The sequence below is a fragment of the Cottoperca gobio genome, chromosome 24 (assembly GCF_900634415.1).
Source record: "Cottoperca gobio chromosome 24, fCotGob3.1, whole genome shotgun sequence".
NCBI classification, from domain to species: domain Eukaryota; kingdom Metazoa; phylum Chordata; class Actinopteri; order Perciformes; family Bovichtidae; genus Cottoperca; species Cottoperca gobio.
Genome location: NC_041378.1, coordinates 21,991,980 through 22,015,064, shown reverse-complemented (window position 1 = coordinate 22,015,064; position 23,085 = coordinate 21,991,980). Strand labels below are relative to the sequence as shown.

Here is a 23,085-nt window from a genome sequence, read left to right as displayed (position 1 = left end):
TGTAGATTGTTAGACAGTCAGATAGAGATGTACTACTTGCTGTACAAGGCAACAGGAAAGTTCCACCTTAAATAGATAAGCCAGTTTGTTGTTACTCTTGGACTAGAGTATTTCCCTTCTTATGCCACTTTATATTTCTACTCCACTACATTTACTACATTTATTTCACAACTGTACTGTAGTTACTAATTAGTTGAAAGATTGGGATTTTACATCCAAAATCACACATTAATAAATGAGCTCTTGAGCTTTTCACTAGTTTCTGATACTGACAATGAGATAGTGATCATGAACATAACTGTATTTTAAAATACAAAAATACATGCGTAAGATTCCATATACATGGTGGTGTTGATTATAAAATAGTCACCTCAAATGTTCATAGTGACAGAATAAAGCCACATTTTTATGTTGTTTTACCATTTAGATAAAACAATTGTCAAAATGAACAGGGATGGACAAAGGGAAGAAGACGTGGTTAAAACCTCAAGAGGAGTAACTCTCTCTCTCTCTGGCACATTAAAGATGTAACTTTCCACACTCCATCTCACACCTGAAACACACAGCAGCTCATGCATTATTCATGCATGCAGTGAGTGAATGAAAGAGATGCTGCTTTGAGCATCCAGGAGCTCTTCCCTGCAGTCCTTCTTTGAGTTAAGGAGCAGAAAAAAAGCCCCTGATGCTCATTTTACATAAGACGACAATCTGACGGTGACTTCTTTTTCAATGAGCGCAATGACAAAGTCAGTTGACAGGCGTTACTTTATTAATGCTGGCTAGCCCCAACTCCACAGCACATGTGGGATGTGCCCCACTTTTCACAGCAGCACATGTGTGTACGCATATGTGAGTGTGTGGTTGTGTGACATCAATACGTCAACGGGGCACTTTCATCATGTGTTCAGTGAAAGAGCTCTGAAGGGGATCAGTTGAAAGTGAGAGCAAGAGTGAGGAGTGTTGCTAAACCTGATGAACGCTGAGCCCGAGGTGGCGTTAATCTTGCTCCCAAACGCTACCTGTCGCCGACAACAGCAGCAGGCAGCTGACAGGTGCTAATTGGCAATCACAGCCTCATAGGCTCAATAATGCACTCTCACACCTTTCACTGAGTCTTTATCCTCCGGTGAACAGCACATTATATTTATATTATATTTCACTGCTATCCTCTCTGATGACATGCAAACAGAGAAGAAACTAAAAAATATTCTAAATGTCAATAGTGAAGTTCAAGCTGGGTAGTGATAATATGTTAAGAAAGGAGCAGATGGAGTTTAACAGAAAATGTGCCACCTTTTATGTGGATGTGGAGTGTTTATAGTAAAAGTAGTTGATTGAAGCAATAAATTCCTCAGTGCGTGCTGGATTGACTGAGAAAGCTGGCAGTTTGCAGCTGAAAATCTTGTTTTTTCCCACTAAAACACTAAAATTGAATAAACTTCTGCATGAACAATCTCACCCGTGTGAGTCCAAAGTGTTTGTGAGGTAGTGAGCGTACGACTGGATAAATGAAACTTGGATTAGACTGCTCGAGTTGTGCTCGAGTTTGCAAACAGATGTTTTCATATAGTTTTGCTGTTGTTAAACGCGGCCCCCATTTACTTTATTTTGTCAAGACTTTTATACGTTTTTGGATTCTTCGTTCACCGTGGAGGCGTGTGAGAAAAACTACGTTTTCTTCAGAAATTCAAGGTAACACAGGGAGAGTAATTGTTTCACAAAATATTATTTTGTAGGTAAAGTATTCCTTTAATGATATACAAGTCTCCATTAATATTGCTCTTTGTGAAACTAGAGAGGATAAATGTTCTGATAAGGCGCAGCATAACTTGCTGTCAGTCCATGTGGGTCCATGTAACACTCATGATTCAGGATGACAGTCACCAAAACTGTCCAGCCAATGAGTTACCTGTTAGTCCATATCACTTCAAGTTTACTCCTCTTGGTTCTTTTGTAAAAAGCCAGAGAGAATATAAAAGGCAACATCTATGTTTAATTTCCATTGGTCTGAACCAAATAAACTGATCTACTAGAGATTTGAAAGATTTTTCCATAGAAAATACATATAATCCCAGTGGACAGGATCACTATAGTAAGAACACATCTATTGCTGGGTGTAGCTGCTTTGTAGCACAGAAAGGAGTGTGTTATGGGTGTGAGATGGAGTTTAGCACCAGGTATACCAGTTACAGCTAGATTGATCTGTGGCTGAGTGCGTGTTGATCCATGTGATTGAATGAACGTTCTAAGAAAGTTGTTAATGTTGCAGTGGACCAAATGAATGTACAACATAGGTCCTTAGTTAGCTGTGGATGAAGGGTGTGGAGAGCCTTATTAGTATTGCTTTTGTACTGGGGTCAGTGGGGAGTTTTAGTGTTGCATTGTACTTCCACCCCTGCAAAAGAAACACTGTGAGGGAAAATGCGTGTTTGATAGACGTACCTCTTCTGGAAGACTAACGACCAAGCCATTCTCCGCCTGGCCCACCAGCGCCTGGAGGAAATATTCGCTACAGGCCGCCAGCACGGACCGGTGCCCGCGGAAGTCCTTGCCCTGCACCAGGACAGTCACATCGCACAGGATATCCTGCTTCCGCTGGTCGTTGAGGCAGAGGAGGATATTGGTACAATGAACTGTCGACTCATACACATACATGGGGGCTTCAGGCTTCTCATCCACAGACATTCCGCTCACGCCCTGGAAATAGAAGCACAACAAAGGGGGGTCAGCTTACAACCGAGCCCAGCGAGCGCATACCGCAGGGCTGACATCAGCCCCGGCCTCATGATTCAACACATACAAGCCTGACTGACTGCTGCTCTCTGGTTCACATGCTCACTCCACTTTTAACATTTAAAAGCCAGACAAATGTTGTTGTGCATGCCGCTGCTCAGTGTGGACCCACACAACATAGACTGACTTTGAGTGTAGTCTGCACATTTCCACTTCCCACTGTACATTCAAAACACATGCACAAAAAAAGGGTATCACAAGACTTTTTATTTAAAAAACAAACATTCAAATTAAAGGTAGCCAGGAGACTTTAGTGTAAAGTACTGTTTCTGTACTTTGTGCTCTAGAGATCCACATGTGTTTGTAATCTAAGGACTGACTGTTAAAGGTATGCTGAGCATCTTAGACACACTCAGCAAGAGAACATCAGCAGAGGAAGAATGGGAGTCCTAGTGCAGCTTTTCACAGGATAACAACCCAGATCACAGCACTGACGTTGTTTTGTATCCACGAGAGAAGAAACAATTAAAGAAAATACTGTGCAATATGATTACATATATGCAGCTTCTAAAGAAAAACAGCAGTTTTACCCTCTGGTTTGTAAAAACGTTATCAAGCTAGGGGAGCTCCAGGTCAAAAATTAATTGTATCACCTGATGCTGTTGTGCGTCAGTTAGTTTGCAATCATTTCAATTAAACACAAATGTATGTAAGATAATGCTCCATGTACACATATTATCAACTGAAGTATTAAAGGGAATACTTCCACATTTTGGTGTAATATACGTATTACTAAAATGTATTACCAAAACCAGTTAATCAATGAGCTTTAGAGGTGCTGGTAGGTGTATTTGTTAGCTTTAAACCGAGCCAGACTGTTAGCCTGTTTCCAGTCTTACTGCTAAGCTAAGCTAACCACATCCTGACTCCACAGGCACGCACACCCTTAGGGGCATCAGGACAGTCGCCCACTGAGCCCAGTTGGTAATCCATCCTTGGATTTACAGGAACAGCTTCAGGGCAGTACATTTAATGAATATTATCAAAAAGTGTTATCATCTACTTCGGCTCCAGCTTGTCCGGCTGGAGTCACAGTAAGTCAGCGTAACTCCACACTTTCATCAAAACAAAAACCCCAAGAAGCTCAACTCTTGGAACATAACAGCACATGCCCCTGATTTTTCCTGCCAAACGTTCCATCCCGCTCACCCTGTGGAGACAGACGCAGAGCTATCTTCCCTCAGAGAACCCACTAGACACACACACAGACACATAACTTCATCAAAGGGCCTTTATATTAGATGGTATGCAGTGCCAAGATGCCCCTCTGCTCTATGTGGGCTTGTGGTCGCAAGTTTGAAATGAACTCTACATTACTCTCTGTCATCTGCTGACACAACAGCACACAGACAGAAGCTGCTTAGCAGACATTTGTTACATTACTGTTCCAGCTGGCTTTGTGTGAGGATTCAGTCCACACATATGCAGGTGTTTCTTGTAAACATAGCTATTTTATGCTAAAGTTGCTATATTAATAAAGTGTATTATTATTATTATTATTATTATTATTATTGTTATTGAGGAACAGAAACATAAGAATGCACCACAGAGGTCACTGCTAACACCCCCACAACACAGAGCCTGCTGCCAGTGTGTGTGTGTGTCCAAACCTGTCCACTGGCACAAATTGTGCTTTTGTGGCATCAAACTCAGCCTCAATAAGAGTACAACTCTGAACTTGAGTTCATTTGTGCCATTTCATTGAACACTTTAATTTTCTGTCAAAATGAATGCCTTGACATTTGTGACTTTGTCCTTTTGGCCCAGTGCTACAAATTAGATTTCCTCAGAAAAGTTCTCATCAGTGTTTCTTTAGTTGGATATCAAGCTATGAAACAAATGTAGAGGTCTAGAACATGTGATTTTACACAGAAGATTGTTATTATTATTATTTAATTAAGTTAATTAAATGTCTCCTTGGAATGATTGGAGATACAATAACATGAAGTGCTCGATGTTGACTGCAACTGATTACCAGTTCATGGGCTATATGGGCTCCTTATATGTTAAGTGTTTATTGAATGGGATCTTTACTAACCTGATGTGTTTTTTAAGACATGTTTTTTGTGTGAATAAAAGGAAAATACATTACATAATACATTTTAACTTCCTGGTTTTAGCAATGACCACAATTTACCAATTTAAGCAAAGGAAACTGACTAAACAAAATGCTTAGCAAGAGCTGAAGTGTTACTGTAAATGAGGAAGCACAGCCAACATCCCTTAAGTAAATAAAGAATCAAACATTCAGTGATGAGTCCCATCACTTTTGGACTTTTCCATCGTCCAGGATTCTCAGAGCCATCTGATCTGGTAACATCAAGCGCGTGTGTGTATGTGTGTGTGTGTGTGTGAGTGTGTGTGTGTGTGTGTGTGTGTGTGTGTGTGTGTGTGTGTGTGTGTGTGTGTGTGTGTGTGTGTGGAATGGTTACTACTACTGCGAGTATGAAAATGGTGATTAAGAGACGTCTTCACCCTTCAAATAGAACTAGCTCGCATCGTGTGAGAATAGGAGCCTCTCACCGTGTAAATGCAGTGAAGGAGAGCGTCGGCACACCAGTACAACCTTTGAAAAGCCTGCATCAAGTGTCAGGCACAATCTTTGCATAACTGCTGCAATTTCATCACTTTACATAACAGTAAATACTGAACAATAAATGTAATGTAATAATGCGAGTCTGAGATATATTCTGAGAAATAGAATATAAAGTAACTGGTTTGAGTATTTGCACAACAACATCTTGATTTATAAAATGGATTGTGTAAGGTTTGAATGTGGAATAAAAGGCTACATGTAAATGCTTGGATTCTTAATTCTATATGAGAACAGATTATTGGATTAAATGCTAAAAGGAACAATGTTGGAAAGATATGCCATCACTTACATTTCCCTAAATGTAATTACATTGTTGTTTTATTTAATTGTGCAAACATATTTGGTTACTTTATTCATTATCATATTAGTGATCCCTTACAGATTGTACTAATTCATTCTAAGCCTTGGATCAGCTGAGCCTTGCCTAAAAAAAGAGCCCGGAAAACATCTGGACAACCTCCATTGAACAACTGACTGAGCTGGAAGCCAGACGGATCCAAGCCAGCTTTACTGTGAAGTGTTCTAGTTATTGAGGTAATTCGTCACATTTTAAAACTCTCAAATGTCATGATTATATATATAGGCCAGGCATTATAGATGAGATAAGCAAACAACTCAGTGACTTGGATGACCTATTTTTGACCTCAGGTTTATGAAGAAACAGAGAGAGAGCATTTCCAGAACAATCAGCATCTTTGAAACCCACAAGCAAATACTAATCACAATGCATTGAGTGGTGCTTTTGTCCAATTGGGTGCAAGAAGGGATCAAGTTGATGTCTCATCCACTTCAATCATCCACGATCTACTGTAGAGCCTAGACATGACATCTGACAAAAGCAAATACGTACTGAAACTAGTCCCCAATGACAAAAGGGAAAGATTGTAGGCTGGTTTTGCGAGGCTACACTGCGACATGAATTACATTAAAGTATTTTAATATCAGGTCAATTGTAGATTCAGTTGTTTACCTGTGAGTGAGTAGTAATAATGATTTGACTGGAGCAGACCACTTTGGGGCTATTGTGGAACAACTATGTCAGTCCAGCCTTTGCTGTGGTTCTAGCTGGTCTAACTGTTGTACAGTTTGCTTATTTCCACCAAACATTTCTCAGTTGGCTTCCTATGATAATGACCTGTCTTCCAAGAATAATGTTTCCAGATGCGGTCGTGAGGTTCAGAGAAATCCAAACATGCTATTTCTACCCTGGTATGCACAAACATGGTTTGTTGCTGTGGGAGGAAAATGCAAGGATGACACAAACACAAGGCACACACATACGCACAAACATATTCCTACAGGCATGCACACATACCCAGACAAACACACCACAGAATAAAAGGTTCTGGCAGAGTTCTGATTAGAAGTGCTGATAGATGCAAAGTATTTATTTTTTGACTTCCATGGTCAGTTGTTGACTAACACTGATACCGCCAACCTTCTCGGTGAGTTGCTAACATTCCTGCGTAGATCAAAAGCACAGCGTGATGGTGAGGAGTTGCTCCCTCAGCAGTCGGAGCTGACTTCAAGGTGTAACGCCTTAGCTCTGCATTACCCATTACAGCAATTATGTATGTGGAGCTATGGTGCAGTGCTTAAAGTGTGTGTGCACTACCATACAGTACAGAAGGTGGCTGAGAGCTGAAGGTAACATCCTGTACTAAACCATTCATTGTGTTCACCTGTCACAGTCTTGGTTAAATGGATTGCTTACTAACACATGGTGTTACAGTGCAGTCACACAGTTTTATTTTTTTGGTTCACAGTATCAACATTTCTTCTTCAATACAGCATGATGTTCATTTAGTAAATGATGGTTCCATTTAGAGTAACATGGACAATAAAGCAGTGTATGCTTTAGGGCGGGTCTACCTTGTGATTGACAGGTAGCTACCACGGTGTTGTCCGGTTTGGATCTATTCCAAATATTCAATCTGCTGCTGGCACAAAACTATCCAAATCTTATGTCCTTAAATGATCTACAATTATTACTTTCAGAGAGAGATGAGAAGGTCAATATCAGTCTCATGTCTGTGTGTTCAGTACAGAGCTGGAAACAGGACGTGGTTAGCCTAGCTTAGCATAAAGACTGGAACAGGAGGGAACAGCTAGCCTGTACCTGTCCAAAAGTAAAAAAATAATTTATCAACACCTCTAAAGCTCAATGATTAACATGGTGTATCTCATTTGTTTAATCTGTACACAAACAGAAATATAAAGATGACAATTTGTGGTTCAAGGGGAAAGTACATTCTTAGCCTTTATGCTAAACTATGCTAACTGTGTACAGATGTCCGCTCTGTATTAACGCACACACAAGATTGTATCAATATTCTCACCTCACTCTTGGAAACAAAGCACTTAAGCATATTTCCCAAATGTTGACCTTTAAGTAAAACAAATTATCAATGCATTCTGGGTAAATTAAGAATTCTCGTCAAAATAAAAAACATGGCAAATCGAGCAGGGCTGCAACTAACAAAAGAAAAATTGACCACAGCCCAAGATGATGTCTTCAAACTGCTTGTTTTTTCCCCCCCAGCAACAGTCCAAAACCCATAATTACATTTATAAATTGAACTGCAATAACATATCATCACATTTTAGAAGCTGGAACAAGCCAATGTTTTTTTTGCCACTTCTATCATCTGAATTGTTGTAAATGACTGTTGACTGATGAATTGATTAATCGTTTCAGCAGTATAAGGAACCACTCACGAATAGAACTTGTGCATGTTGAAAGAATTTAACAGATACAAGGATGATTTCAGAATTTGAAAGATTTCCAAAGGTTTACTGTCGCCTTATTTTATCTGCAAAACACTTCACAAATTGTGAGCCATGTTTTCCACTTGTTTTAGTTGGTTATCAGCAGATTGGTGTCACTGTTTATTACCATGGAAACACAGCTGAGATACCCTAGGGGGGTGGGTCAGATTTTCATGCATCAGTACATTAGAATAGTAGAACTAAGACTGGACCAAGCAAACACTAACAGAGGAACAAATACATTTATATAGCCAAGCATGAGCTGAACAGGGCCAACAGCAGGATGTTTGAGTCAGCTTTGGCCTGACTGTATCATATGACGCAGACTTAGTTTGGGGACTTTAAGTAGGAGGGGTGGGACATGTGACAGTGTGTCTCTCTCTCTCTGGGCCTATGAAGGACTGAAATATGTAAAGGAGCGAGGGCTGACAGACTTCAGGGGCTGAACTGGGCCCCGAGAGGCAGAGTCATAATGGCTCTTATCATAAAAATGCATCATTCACCATTCAGGAAGCATGTCTTCAACACATTCTACTGCACTTCGTCTACATCTACAGCACCATGATGGGCAAACACAGCAATGCAAGTTCTTTTCACATTGTTTACTTCCCCTTGAATCAAAACCAATACTCATAGTCTTATATGGTTCCTAAAACAAACTTCCTAAAACACAACGTACTCGCGACACTAAGACCTAAATTGGTGAATAAACTATTACACTCGTGGTCCACTTACTCGCTTGTCTAGGAACATTCTACCTTACAGTAGCTTTTCAAATCTCACTTACACTCTCCTCATCTACAGTTTTACTGAGATGTGGGCAAAAGCTGGAGAAAAAGCGAATCAGTACAGCTTGAGTGCAAGGTGGTTTGCCCACAACTTGGGTTCTAATTTCTTTGTTTTGGCCAACATTTCTATAATTCATGATAACATTGTGCTCATCAAAGTCATTGCTGAGATCTGGTAATGCAGAGACATTAAAAAGAGTCCCGATGAGGGAGCAGTCAGATACACCCCTGAAATGTTGGTGAGAATCCTTTATTAGTGTGTGAGCACACTATGACAAGTATAGTGGGTCAAGTTTGGTTGGATTATCTGACTGTCATGTTTCTTGTAGCAATGTTACTGTGTTCCCATAAAGTCATTACTACTAACTGAAACTATGGTCAAGACATAAATGAGAACCAAGTTGTAATAATAGGGACTATCCCTTGATAAAAAGTAGAAGCAAGTCTAAGAAATGCTTTGTGTAAATGATCAGACTGCATTTTCAGAAGCCAAAACAGATATATTAACATATTGGTAATGTCTTCCATCATTTCCTGACAGATTAGAGCCTCAAACACGAGACAATGCATCTGCATGGAGCAGAATGTGGCACCAGCTGCGAGTGTTGAGCAAACAATGAAATCACAGACAGGATGTCTAAAGCACAGCTTACTGTGGGACAATCAGTGTTACATCTCTTGACTTATTGCGATGATTTAGTCAAATGCAACATCTATGGCCTCATTGTGACAACACACAAACACACCGTGGGACTCCTTGTAATAAACAAGGTTAGTCTCAACTGCTGCTGCTACAGTCTTATAACATTATCTACTGAGCCAGTAGAGTCAGAGGGGAGACTAACATGAACTCTGTCACTGTGCACAATTAGGGGGGGGGGGGAGGTCCTGCCAGGTGACTGTAATTACTCGATGATGTTTTAATTCGAATAATCAAATTAGGCCACGGCGACGAAGGCCTTTAGAGCAGTACAAGGCGGCAGATGTCAACATGGATGGTGATGACGATGATGGGTAGGTATATGGTAGCCTTAAACAGAATTATTACTATGTAAGGTTCAAATAAAAATCCCTTTGCAGACTGCTTTATGACAGTGTTTGCAGGCAAAAGAAATGCATTTTAAGATACATAATTCACACTGTAATGTAGTGTCTTTAAATATAACATGCAGATGATATTTTTAGAGGTGTTTAATTTCCTCAAGGGAAACTATGTGCTTCTCCAGACCCTCAGATTAGTTTTTGTGGCAGTGTTTGTCAGTGTGACAGTACATCTATCCATCAGTCTGCTTTTAATACTTTGGTCTAAGATATTGCCATTTTGCTATGACACTTGTTTTGTTGTGAGAAGTGCAAAAGATAGCAATAGTTAAGCAACAGTCCCTGCAATAGTCTGGCAAGCTAATCGCCATTAATGGATTAGCTTGCCATAAATCTATGGCAGTACCAAATTTGCTCAGTGGTGTGGATTAGGTTCCAGTTTATAGGTCAAGCTCTGAAAACACTACATTTCCCATAATGCAACCATCTTTTCTTAACCCCCCTGAAAAATGATGATGTCTTTCAAATTCCATGCTAACAGTTTATATTGCAGGCTTTCTGTAATAAATGTATATTCTCCAGGCTAAGGCAGCGCACTGACTTTCAGTAAAATGAAAGATGTTTTAAAATTACATTTGAAAGTCAAGATTTTCAGTTTACAATGTTGAAACAACATTTCAGTTTATGTTTAAGACGGTACCAGAATCTTGAAACACATCTAGATATAAGGTACATACTACATGTAATGCAGCATACGTGGTCTCCTTTAGTATTTATCAAAAGGTGGTGCTAGTCATACCCAGGAGGGTGCTTCGCTGTAGGAAGAACTGCCGAGATCATCAGAAATGTGTTAATGGTTCATTACCAGCATCAATAGGGATATCAGGCATGGGGATTGGTTTATCTGGGCGGTAATAGAAAATGTTAATGAGGATGGAGCTCCTAATTTTTATTAAATGTCTCCCTGGCTATTTTGCTATTACATTCCTTCGGTTTTTCTTTCATTCATTTACACACTCTAAACGTTTTCATGTCTTAAGACGTCTTAGAACGTCTTCTAATAAATGTAATTATCCAGAATTTGTTGTGTAAAAACTTTGTAACTGCAATTCTGATACAAGGTTTTCACTTTACAAATGCTGTTTATCACTTTTATGTTATAACTTCAGTAGAAGTCCCTGGATGTCTATGTGCTGACACCATACTGTTGCAAAACACATTGAATACATATAAATGTGCACTGTCATCAAGACTAATAACAAGGCTGTTTTTGTCAGTTCCTGAAATATGACATTTTCTTATTACCCAATGTGTTTCTCATCTGCAGCTGCAGACACAAAGCATGCTGTTCAGGCTCTATAACACATCTAATATAAATTCAATAATAATAATAATAAATTGAATTTATATAGCGCTTTTCGAGACCTCAAAGCCGCTACACTTCAGCAGAAACACTTCCACCTCGCTGCCAGTATTCCTGTTAAATCCCAAAGAAATTATTTCTAAAGGAGAGGCCATTCTTAGTCAGATGAAGGAAGTCTGATGTGTCTCAGCATTACAACAAGCAAACGGTAACTTAGGAAGTAACTGAGTAATAAATAAAAAATCAGATGTGGCTTGAAACATAAAAAAGAGAACTTCCAGAGCAATGAGATATTTCCACATGGTTTAACAAACTTAAGCCTTCAACACGTTTCTTCCCACCTTGAAGTAATTATGATAAATCCTTGGATAATACATCCTTGGTGTTTTGCATTAAAACAAGTAACACATCATCCCTGAAGTAAATTCCCCCGCTTAAGCTTGTAAGACAAGTTTGAAGCTGAGAAGTATTTTTGGTGCTTTCCACCACACAAAGTTCACTAACATTCATGTCAGAGGTTCTTCATTGTCAGCACTGCTGATAAGGTAAACAGCCCTTCAGAAGGTCACTGGGTTGCCGATATTGATCCTGAGATAATAGATGCAAGACAGCCACGTCTGAGACACGCTGCTGATGCTCACCAGATTACAAACTGAGGAAGTTGGAAGCATAATAAGCATAATATTCAGAAAAATACACATTCTAAAAAAACTATTGCGCTAAAGCAAAAGACCCTCACACTTAGATGTGACAGGTACAGTTTTTACTATAGACGATGTTCAAGAAAGTTCAAGGTAAAACCTAACATAGAGGATACGGCTGGAGTTATTACGCTTCAGTCCATCTATAAATGGATCAAGTGCTCTCCAAATAGAAATCAATACCGTCTCCTCCCTGTGCTTCGATCAGGGGACTGAGCAAAGACAACACAGCAACAACTGCTGAACAAGAAAGCTCCGCCAAGACAAGGTATTTATGCACAGGATTCAACAGGACTCCAAATGTCGTCCTGGATCTCATTTAGTGTCTGAGCTGAGCAGGGACCTTCATCTGATGTCCTCAGCAACACCCAGGTGACTGGTGTAACCAGGTGAGGTTGAGCCCCTGGGTGTAGCCGAGCTGCTGACCATCCTAAGGTGCTCCTACTGCTGACACTGATGAATGGGACCAGCTGTGACAGCGCGCGTCCGTCTGCATGGCCCAGAATGCACTTGGAGCGCTGCACAAACCTGCATCTCTCTGCAATCGGCCTAATTAACATCAGAGCTACTTCATCTCTCAGCGATGGAAAGGTCCAGCCAGTGACCTCAACCACATGAATCAATACACAAACCACCTCCTGGATTTACCTTTTAAAAGAAACAATTAGTGAGGAGCACAAGCTGCATAGAAAGACATCATCATCAAAGACAGCTGGATTAGATACAGAGCAGCCAACATCTGCATTAAAAATACATCAAGACTTATGTCTTTGACATCAGAACAAGCAAGACGACAGGGTGAAAGCTTGAGTATAAAAAGCTCTCACTGCTTCAATCTCTGTGTCAACCAAAAGTCGACTAACGTGCAGAACGTGAACACACATGGTTAGCATTCTTATCTTGAAGCACAACTTGGTGTCATTGTGGACTCTTGCATCACAACAACAATACTAAAGAAGCTATTAATAGATGTATCCTGCTGACTAATTGCTCTTGAAAGATCTGCTAACCAACAACATCAAGACAAACAGCAAAGGTTCATTATTGGACCAAATCAGTTTGACTTAAGAGAAGATATGTATGCTCTCGAGCAATTATTTGCATCGTTGAAACGCAGTGAAACTAAACTACCTGTTGCAAAGAACCAGACTTGACTTTTAGATCTCAAGAATCGTCTTTTCCATCGATTCAAAGTCACACAAATAGAAAAAGAATTAAGCCTCGAAAGTGTCAGCTGCTAGCGTACGTTGGTATTACCTCAAACAGGCATCAGCACCGATCCAGTCATCTTGTTATTCCAGTCTTTGCTCTGACAACTTTCTAATGTCTCTCACTATATGTTACCGGCAGCATCTGAGCCGATGAGCCTGTGGGTGGTGAGTATGACTGAGCAAGTGAGGTATGTGTGAGAGTGTGTGTGTGTGTGTGTGTGTGTGTGTGTGTGTGTGTGTGTGTGTGTGTGTGTGTGTGTGTGTGTGTGTGTGTGTCTGTGTGTGTGTGTGTGTGATAGTTGTGTATGTGTTTGTGTGATGGCATGCCAGAGTATTTTTGGGCCCTGCCTGCTTAAATGCAGCTTGCATGAATCATGACTTCCCACATAGTAGGTCAGTGAGCGGGGTGAGTCATATTGCTGTCTTATATGGTAACACGCTGCACATGTGATAGAAACACTGGGGTTATCTATAGACTGGGCTCCCTTTCCAATGTCTGCAGCAGAACTGTAATATCTCAGCTCTGTCTTCAGGTGATATTAGAACTCAAGTGTCTTTGTTTAATCTCCCCTTTGATATGCATGACAAGAAATATCTAGATTTTCCGATATTCCTGAATTAGATTTTTGGTTTTGAACAGTCCGGACAACATTTTGGTGTACCTCAACATGACTTGGATCCATTTTTGGTTTTCATTTGAAACAGCTTCCGCCCTAAATGTAAATACCACAACAGCCATACATTACTGCAAGAGTCACCACCAAGGACACATATAGACTAAGTCTTTGACAGAATCTAGAGAGAACAGCAGATGCTTAATGCATTTTCTATCTCATGCTTGATATTCACACTGACAATGACAAGGTACACCTGCACCCCTAATACACTTGAGGGATTGGATTGGGATATGTGATGTTCTCCAGCAGCAGCCAGAGAAGGAGCATACTTTGTGTTAATTAGGGTAGTGATTGGCAGGCCAAGGGGCCGCTAGCATGAGTGTGCCCAAAACAGGATCATGTGCTGCATCAGTAATGGGGCCGGGTGGAAACATATGCAGTAAAGTGTAGGGGCCGCGAGGAGGTGGAAGTCTTCAATTCAAAACAATACATTCAGTGCGTGCATGAAGTTGAAATTTAACTGTCAACTTTGATAAAAAGCTCACGCTCAGAGCACTCATAGAAAAAAGGCAAGTGGAAAGTCTCCCCACAGGAAAGAGTTGACACAGAGGCATCGCCCACGACAAACCTTCAAAAGCCACATCTGTACTGATATATGCGTGTGCACAGCTAAGAGTGTGTGTGAGTGTGTGAGTGTGTGTGTGCGCGTGTTAATGTGTGTATGTGTGAGTGGGCTGGAGGGTACAAATCGGTTGATATGGCAAAGAAAAGCACTTTTTCCTACAGTGCTCTTGCATGTGCGACATTTCCAGTTTTAAGACTACATGAAAGAGCTCTTATTGTTGTAGCAACATGCACACATGTGCCAGAGCAATAGTGTAAATATCCAGCTGAGATCAAAGCTGAGGCTGTGAGGAAGATGAAAGACAACATCTACTGATGCGAATGATTGTAATACACCGATGACAAGCACAAAGACAGCCAACATGTCTGAAAACTGGACGCCATGCTGGCACCTTTTCACATCATATTGCTCCTCGTTTATGTGTTTGTGTGCTGTTGTCACATCTAGTTCTGCAGTTCTAGCTGCCGTGAAAAGACCACACACAAGACAGAAGGTCATGTGTGTGCCTTTCAGCCATTCCCAAACAAGCTTATCTAACAATGCACTGCACTTGCGTTGGACAAACAGTTTGACTGTGAAAACGAGATGCTTTTTCTATATCTTGGTAAGAGTGCTCTCAAACATTCGTATAAATGTTCTCCTACCTAAGAGAAGAGCAAGAATAAGAAAACATTGGTCAAATCTAGTAATCAATGGGTAATAACAGAACAAGAATAAATCACAGATATGAATAATAATAAGAGGAAATGTGTTCTTCCTGCATGGGGTCCATTGACACACAGATCGTAGACCTTAGGCAGTACAACAGGACGGTACTAGACCCAATTACTCTGACGCAGCCCGATCCATGATCAGGTCAGGATCGGTAACTGACAGTCCGTCTTCTTATTCCTTCAGTAACAGTATTTTATCTACTGAGCAAAACTGATTTGACCTCAAACAAGAACACCTTAAGATGATATTTTAAAAAGGACTTAACGCCTCTCATGCATGAAAACTCCAAATAAGTATGTGCGTATAATTGTTTATCTTACTGTGACTATGATTCTGAGTGTTAACAGAGTGCTGCTTCACAGTCTGAACAGTTTAACTATCTCGCAGACTTTCACCTCATTGGTTTAAAAAACAAACAAACAACCTATATGACATTCAGGCAGTGCATGTGCAGGGATCTGCGGAGCAGCCGTCCCTGTCAGTTTACTCTGGCTGCGGCGGCCAGTGTGGGAGGAGGCGAGGCTGCAACACATTCACACGTTCCAACACTTGAAGCTGAGCTGCAAGCTCACTCACATTACCCAGCCAGAGAATGGCCATAGCGGGTTAGATGACCCAATGGCAGCAGCAGCAGCAGCAGCCACACAGTATGAGGGAGCTAATTTAGGAAGTGATGTGAGGGTGAAAATATACAAGCGCACACACACACACACACACACACACACACACACACACACACACACACACACACACACACACACACACACACACACAGATGAGTGTACTAACATACATATTGCAACATCATGGTAATCAAATAACAAGAACAATAACATCCAGCTTCTTTGTTGTGTGAATAAGATGTTGCTCATACATAAAACGAATCATGTGACAATAGTTGTCATGTCATCATCATTCAAGTGGCTGGTTTAAGCAAGTGGCCCTAGTTTGGGTTCAGGTTAGAGGAATGAAGAAAGGTCATATATGAACTCACAGTCCAAATCTAACCCTGCCTCCCTTTCTTCTACACATGGTGTTCACGTATAACACATTCGTAAACAGCAAATATGTTTTAACGAAACTTAATGCTGCCCAGATTCAGTTTTTTAATGAAGCAAACGAGGAATCTGTAATTCAGTATCTAAAAACGGTTCACTGCAAAACTTTCACTGTCAACCTATTTCATTAGCTTTCAATGTTCAAGTGTTTGCTTCTGGCAACTAAAGCATGATTAATGTGTGCGTGGTTATCTGCAGTTTAGAACCTTTACACTAACCAACACCACAGCATTAATGAATTATTAATCTAAAGTGTATTTCTAGCCTAAACCAAACAACACATGTGATGCAGGACAGGAAGGTGTCGAAGTCTTGTGCTTTCTTTGCACCACCATCCACTCCCACCTCCCGCTTACAAAGTCTCTGCTGTATAGGAACGTCACACACTTTGGATAAAACATCGCCAGTGAAAGTAATCCAGGTTTGTTACAAATGTAGTTCTAGATAACAAATATTTTCTGGGATAAACGGTTAAGCCACTTAACTTGTTTCCTTAATTTTGATCAAATATTTCCTCACGTTTAGACAAAGTCGGAACATGTGCTGACAGGTTTTTTGTTAAATCTAAAAGTTTTACCTGGCTATGAAGAGAGAATAATTATTGTACAGGTACCAAAACTCAGGTATTAAAGAGGCACCTGTGTCAGAACATTGAAGGAATACCCTGTGCGCAAATACAGGTATACAGTACAGTATGTTCACTCGTAGCTTTACTCGCTAGTTTTTTATGTTTTCAGAACTGAATTGAGCCATCTCCATGACAACCAAACAAACTCCATCTGCTGAGGAAGAAGTAAAGAAGTAAAAAGCTCCGCAAAAAGGTACTTAGTGAACCTTGAGATTTCTTTATTTGCCAAAATACTGCAAATGACACCTCTAAGATTCTAAGATTAAGAATTGACTGCAAAACATGACACCATTTCTGAAAAAAACTGGAATTATTACATATACTAAGGTAGCAACTGTGTGTGTGTGTGTGTGTAGAGTGTGGACATCTTCCAGAGAGTAGAAGAGTTCAAGAGTTGAATGTCTGCAGCATCTCAAGAGAACTTATTGTGATATTGGTGCACACAACCTCAGTAGCTGCTTCTACTTATCTCTCTGTAATCTCTCATCTCAGTGGTTTCTGTAACCACTGTGCTCCTTGCACAGCATTTGGTGAAGTACCAAATGAATCGCAAGTGCGAGTTTGCAGTTTTTATACAAAGCGATCATTAGTCAGCTGATTTCAGTGATTTCCTTGCAGGTGCCAACAAAGGTACTTTTGGCCTGACATGAAAATAACAAGTCACAAACTCTGTCTGTGCATTATGTCTTTTAAACATGTGCTTGCAGATCGTAAGCTCTCAGACATAATTCCTAATATACATATATCACATTATCTACTGTAAAGCATCAGTGCAGAGCACGTATCAAAGGTCAGTCAGAGCTGTCAGAGTACGCCAACACAAGCCCCCGTCTGCCTCAAATCAAGTGCGAGGGCACAGAATGAAAGGTTATGGTTTCACGTGTGCGCAGATGTGACACAGTGTGTGATTTAGTGGCTTTTGGGCTCCAGTATTGATGACTCAACCTGAGAAGAGAAAGCAGTACTTATGTATTGAACCCCTTTCACACACCAAAGCATCACAAGACACAGTGGAAATATTCACAGGGAGGTGGAAATGCATCACCAGTGAACAGTGTGTCAGATGTTTGAGGCGTTATTTGGTTTTGATAACTTTGTTCCGAAACATAGATGGGGTCATAAACACATGGCTAAATTCAATATAGAAAGATTCCTTCTAAACTGTGAGCCAGTGTGTGTCAGTCGATGTTGTCCATCTGGTACTATTTAAGGAGTTTTAATTCCACAACCTGCAACCATCAACATTTTTTACGTCATAGGCTGGTTGAGAAAAAAGGCAGTCAGTCATAAAGCCAATCTATGAGTAATGTACACATGGGTGGGCCAGCTGTGCCATGCAGTCATTAGAGCAATCTGTTAAACAGTGTTGCAATCTGACTAATAATGTGTGCTGTGCGCTTTCCCATTCTGATAATACACAGTTTGGGTGATAAAAGTGAAAGGCTGCGGTTCAAATAACTCAGCCACAGTCTTGTCACTGTCAGTCAATACTGAGAGATCAAGATTTATTATTTAAGATTATTGATTTCTTCTTGATTAAAATACTGAATGGTAAGAGAGACAGCACTGAGTGCAACAGCAGACGGGTGTTCGATCTTGCAATCACTGCAACATTGCACACCCCGAGCTCAGCTCAGCACAGTGCGGACACTGATGCTTTATATGGTGGACGATATTTCTCTGAGCCATGTGTGATTGATTTTTCCATCACGGCTGGGAATGACTAATCCAATAATCAGTTGAAAGCATCTATATCTATTTATCTATAGGCAACACACATATTGATCCTCTTCTGATGTGATTTATTTTTCCTCAAACTAAAAAAAGGAGCAATGACTTAAAACAGAAACGCTCATCACAGTCTTTGTTGAATATCAGATTCATCCCCGGTGTATATGCAGCAAAGCCTGTGTCCATTTGTTAGAGTCACCATGGCTGAGAGCAGCGAGGCCGACGGGGGAATATGATGCCAAACCGAATGTTCATATCTCCGTCTGTCCACCTCCTCGTGAAGATAAATACACCAACCGATATGAAGCAGAGTACCTTGATATGACAGAAGCCATTAAGTGTTCACCAAAGTCCTTTCCTGCATGTTAATTTCCCTTTCAGAGCAAACATGAAAAGAGTGACTGAAGGACATTTGTTATGCTGTTTTATTCACAAGTCAATCAAAGGGGAATTAATGTTACTCATAAGCAAATGTTTTGTCAATGGTTCAGATTTGGAGCCAATTTTCCATCACGGTCAAACAGGTGTTCACTTTGTCTTTTAAGGTGCACTAAAGCAGTTCTCTTTCATGTTAACGTTCGATGAAATGACAAAGAGTAGCTCTTCGTGACAAACCTACAGAGCCACTTTTATGTCATATTGTTCAATCTGTAATTATGAGCAGTCGAGAGGAAAAAGCTGAGTGAGAAATTTTGAGAATTTCCGACAGCTACAATATCTCCAAACTGGCAAAAGAACTAGAGAAGTATCAAAACAGTTGTGGCTACATCTCTGGCAGTTACAGCTGAAAAGAATGCAAGCTTCTGTAGTGTTCCAGAAATATTCTTAAAGTGTGTTGAAGCAGCACATCACATGACATGTGCACAAGCAGTGGTCTCAGACGAAGGCCACTGAAAGGCCCAACACATACACTGCCATGGCTGTGACAACCATCAGACATGAACTGCATGAAACAAAGTACACATGGCAGCGTATTCTTTTATTCTCAGGCTTCATTCAGTCAATTAATAAGTTGATGATTCAAATAATCATTAGTTAAAGGCCTAATTTAGTGCACAAGCCGCCAAAAGCATCCCTCTCCAAGTGCTGCGGATAGGAATTGTTGCAGAAAACACCTCCATGACTGTACTTTTATACTTCTTTACATTTTTCAGTGGAACGGCTAGCAGAAATAGCCACTTTACAGTGACGGACGGAGGAGGCCAGCCTTCCTCTCAGATCAGCCCTGTGGAAACCTCTGGGGAGAAAAGCGCAGACGTAAGCGGCTGCTATTTGCAGATGAGAGACAGCGTTGGCTGAAATGACACGTTGGACAGTCTGCGGCAGGACATTGGCTTTTCTAGTGGCACACAGTTCTTGGAAGCCATGATTGATGCACATCTCCGCTCGAGTGTCCTAAGCGTTTTAGCTCGTCTGTGGCCGTGCAGCCGCCACACAGTGGACGCAGCCTGCGAGAATACCACTCTTAAGCTCCAAACAGGGCTAAATGGCCCTGTTTTATCCTGCCGCTGTTTCCTGACCGAGGTCAACCTCTTTGCACACCACAAATTACTCCCTGAAACGCTGGCAGACAGGGCCGCAGAGAAATTGGCATTTGTTTGTTTAAGTGTCAGACTGTGCACTAAGCCCCCGATCATAAGAGGCTATTTTTAGCTGCCTCATCCTTCAATGGATTCACGATGGCCCAAACTGGCCAGATGACAAAAGGAAACTGCCTCATGTTAAACACTATACTACTAGGTTTAAGTCTCATCTGCCATTATTTCCCTTTACATTTCCATTCTAAAAAGAAATTCCCTGCATCATACAGTTGTACTTATCAAAAGGGTTATTTATACAGTATATACATATCTTCCTTAATATTAAACGTGAGGTGATAAATCAGAGCTACAAGAAGGATTTCAGCCACAAGTGTTAAACAACAGGTTCTTTATGGAGAGCGTCTGATTCATGTCTTTCAGAACTGTCTCACCTTCGACATTGTGCACGGCTAAGCATTAACTGTGCTGCTAATCTGCTGAAGTAGGTGGGGACAAACATGACCACACACAGACTGGATGAACTCCACCCTCAGGCTTTTACCAGGAACTCTTCTGGCTGTCTAGAATCCTGCAGACATTAACATGACCTCTTGCCCTTAAATAGCTGTAAAGCATCACACTGGGCCCACTTTTCCCATCTCATTCCTGGGATGCTCTGCTGTGGGCTAATGGGCATTCTACAACTCCACAACAAAATCCTATGATGCACGTCTTTATGTAAGAACATGTTAACAGGTGCTTTCCAGATATTGCACTGGGTATCAGCTTCAGAAGTCATAATATGAAGTAATACAAAATAATGTTTTCCCCAAATTGTTCTTTTGTCCCCTCGATATTTTGTGTTTCTGTACATCCAAGTAAGCAAGATGTCAATCACTTCATGCACCAGTGAACATCTTCTAGTACAAAATTCACCAGTAAATTCAGAGAATACAACGACTCGGACGATAACAGCAAAGAGCCAGCAGATGAACGTGCAGACATGTGGTGTACAGCAGAGAAAGAGACGCACACTATAATCTTCCAGGGATGCAGAGCCTCTCTGAACTCCACACACTACAATAAGAGCACACACTTAAAGATGATGATGTGATATCGGCTTTGATTTAGATTTCTAGATTTCCCAGGAGTTGATAAATAGGTGCGTTTCACATGAAGTAGGTATTCAACCCTAACCAGCTGCTCTCTCTGCCCTCCGTCCATGGTGAGGTCGTACACTTGTCCCACTTCATGTGCAACAGTCCAGCTCGCTGCTCAATATGTTTTAATGTAAAGCCGACAATTAAATCACAGCCAACATGAGCTCAATAACACTGTGGACACACTGCATCAGCCACCGGACAGACAGTCAATGTCATCTGGTTTAACCCCTGAGTGGACAGTGTCATTTTCCTAGGTAAGTTAAGGTAAGTTAAGTTAAATACGCAGACTTTGATTAGAAAGGTGTTTGTGATTTGTCAAAAACCGAATACGGGAGAAAAATAAGTTTCCCTGAAAATGCAATTGGCAATGCAGTTTCCTTGTATGGGAACGTCATTTTTAGGAGACCAGGCTGTTTATGTTTAACACTCATGTGTGGACACAGTTGACCTGGACTGTCTGGTTCTGGTTTTAAGAGTTTGGTTTGTCAGTTGAGAATCTGTTTTCCTCAGCGTGGTGAGCAAAGCATTTCCACATTTGGCACTTGGCAGCACATTGGCAAACTAGTTTAGGTGGAAATGAATTTAATTCAGTGCAAAGTGGACTGCTTAGTGTTGAATTGAGTCTTAGTCAAACTGAACACGGTTTGGACTGATCAGATTCAGCAGTCGCCCCCTCTAGGGGAAGGAGTTAGTCACACACATGTGAACGTGTTTTTCAGTCTCAAACAAGTTAGCCTGAATCTGGTGATGTCACAGGCTGCGGAAAAAGAAATTGCCTTAATGCAGAGGTGACGTGAGATCTGGACTCGAGAAGCACTTGAGGTGCAGAAATTAAGAAGATTAGCAATTTAACTCGGACTTCTGTGAAACGTTGACACTTGACTCAAGACGGACTGGAAAGAGTATTCATTTACAACTCTTGTCTGATGGGTGTTTTAGTGTTCTGTAGTATTTATGCAATATTATGGTTTTAGACAAAATATGAGGTTTTTATGGAAAACAATTAAATTGACAATACTTTTCATGGAGCTCGCGTTCCCCTTGTTAGATGTCTGGGTAACTTGTGTAAGTCAGTGTGCTCTGTTTCTCCTGAATGTAGAACATATAGGATCATTGCCACAGTGGCTATGTTTCCCTAGACATGTTTTTTCTGTAAAAGCTCTAGGAAAGCAGTTCAAAGGCAATGACTTGGTTACATCTGCCTACAATACAGATTAGTCTGTAGACACCTGTTGAACTGTGACAGTCGTGCACATGTCTTAAACACGGTGCATCACGAGTCCTTGTTCTGATTTATAATGCATTGATTATAAAGTAATACTGCAACTCTTCCAACATTCCTGATGTGTGTTTGGGGCTGCATCGCAGGGATCTCCGTGCCCGCACACAAGCTGCAGCATGAGCACAGTTTACTGGCGTGGCTCAGCAGTGCCTCTGGTCCTCACTCGCCTCATTTGGTGAACTTTTCTCATCACCTCTGCAGCTCGCAGAACTCGTAAAAGCCCCAGCCCAGACTTCACTTGTCAGGGCAACAGCTCGGAGTGAGTCACGGTCCATTCATCACCCCCACTGACTGAAGGTTATTTGAGGGAAGAGCTCACGTCAACTAAACTGCCTGCTGCTGTTTTGCCTTTTCAAAAGAAACGTTTCCTTGCGGTCTCGGAATTGACACACCGGGTAATGTAAACAAGTCCGACAATCTAAAATGTGATGGTGTATGCGACAAGCTGACTTTTTCTGAACTCTATCACATCCTGTGTGACTGTC

General features: G+C 41.0%; 1 protein-coding gene across 1 annotated transcript in view; it reads right to left on the bottom strand.

The window, feature by feature from the left end:
• Window positions 1-23,085, bottom strand: part of bach2b (BTB and CNC homology 1, basic leucine zipper transcription factor 2b) — a 95,194-nt gene that overhangs the window by 28,086 nt on the left and 44,023 nt on the right. Inside the window, exon 4 of the mRNA XM_029462969.1 lies at window positions 2,443-2,697. Within this exon, the coding sequence (XP_029318829.1) occupies window positions 2,443-2,697 (255 nt within the window). The remainder of the gene's footprint in view (window positions 1-2,442; window positions 2,698-23,085) is intronic.